This window comes from Crocuta crocuta, unplaced genomic scaffold (genome assembly GCF_008692635.1).
Source record: "Crocuta crocuta isolate KB4526 unplaced genomic scaffold, BGI_CrCroc_1.0 scaffold96, whole genome shotgun sequence".
In the NCBI taxonomy this organism is placed as follows: Eukaryota; Metazoa; Chordata; class Mammalia; order Carnivora; family Hyaenidae; genus Crocuta; species Crocuta crocuta.
This window is the reverse complement of record NW_027531522.1, coordinates 8,822,110-8,822,764: the sequence shown is the minus strand read 5'-3', so window position 1 is coordinate 8,822,764 and position 655 is coordinate 8,822,110. Positions and strand designations below refer to the sequence as shown.

The 655-nt window shown below is 71.1% G+C and overlaps 1 protein-coding gene across 1 annotated transcript in view; it reads left to right on the top strand.

Annotated features, from left to right (window-relative positions):
- Window positions 1-6: 6 nt before the first annotated feature.
- VIM (vimentin) overlaps window positions 7-655 on the top strand; it is a 7,659-nt gene continuing 7,010 nt past the window's right edge. Inside the window, exon 1 of the mRNA XM_077772411.1 lies at window positions 7-655. Within this exon, the coding sequence (XP_077628537.1) occupies window positions 93-655 (563 nt within the window). The 5' untranslated portion in view covers window positions 7-92.

Sequence of the window (655 nt, the reverse complement as noted above, 5' to 3'; positions counted from 1 at the left end):
AGCGCCCCCGCCCCCCACACCCGCCGCGCCCTCGCTCCCCGAGCCGGTCCGCGCCGCCGCCGCCGCCCAGCCCGCCGCCACCGTCTGCAGCCATGTCCACCAGGTCTGTGTCCTCGTCGTCCTACCGCAGGATGTTCGGCGGCCCCGGCACCGGGAGCCGGCCGAGCTCCAGCCGGAGCTACGTGACCACGTCCACCCGCACCTACAGCCTGGGCAGCGCCCTGCGCCCCAGCACCAGCCGCAGCCTGTACGCGTCGTCCCCGGGCGGCGTGTACGCCACGCGCGCCTCGGCGGTGCGCCTGCGGAGCAGCGTGCCCGGCGTGCGCCTGCTGCAGGACTCGGTGGACTTCTCGCTGGCCGACGCCATCAACACCGAGTTCAAGAACACCCGCACCAACGAGAAGGTGGAGCTGCAGGAGCTGAACGACCGCTTCGCCAACTACATCGACAAGGTGCGCTTCCTGGAGCAGCAGAACAAGATCCTGCTGGCCGAGCTCGAGCAGCTCAAGGGCCAGGGCAAGTCGCGCCTGGGGGACCTCTACGAGGAGGAGATGCGGGAGCTGCGCCGGCAGGTGGACCAGCTCACCAACGACAAGGCCCGCGTCGAGGTGGAGCGCGACAACCTGGCCGAGGACATCATGCGGCTCCGGGAGAA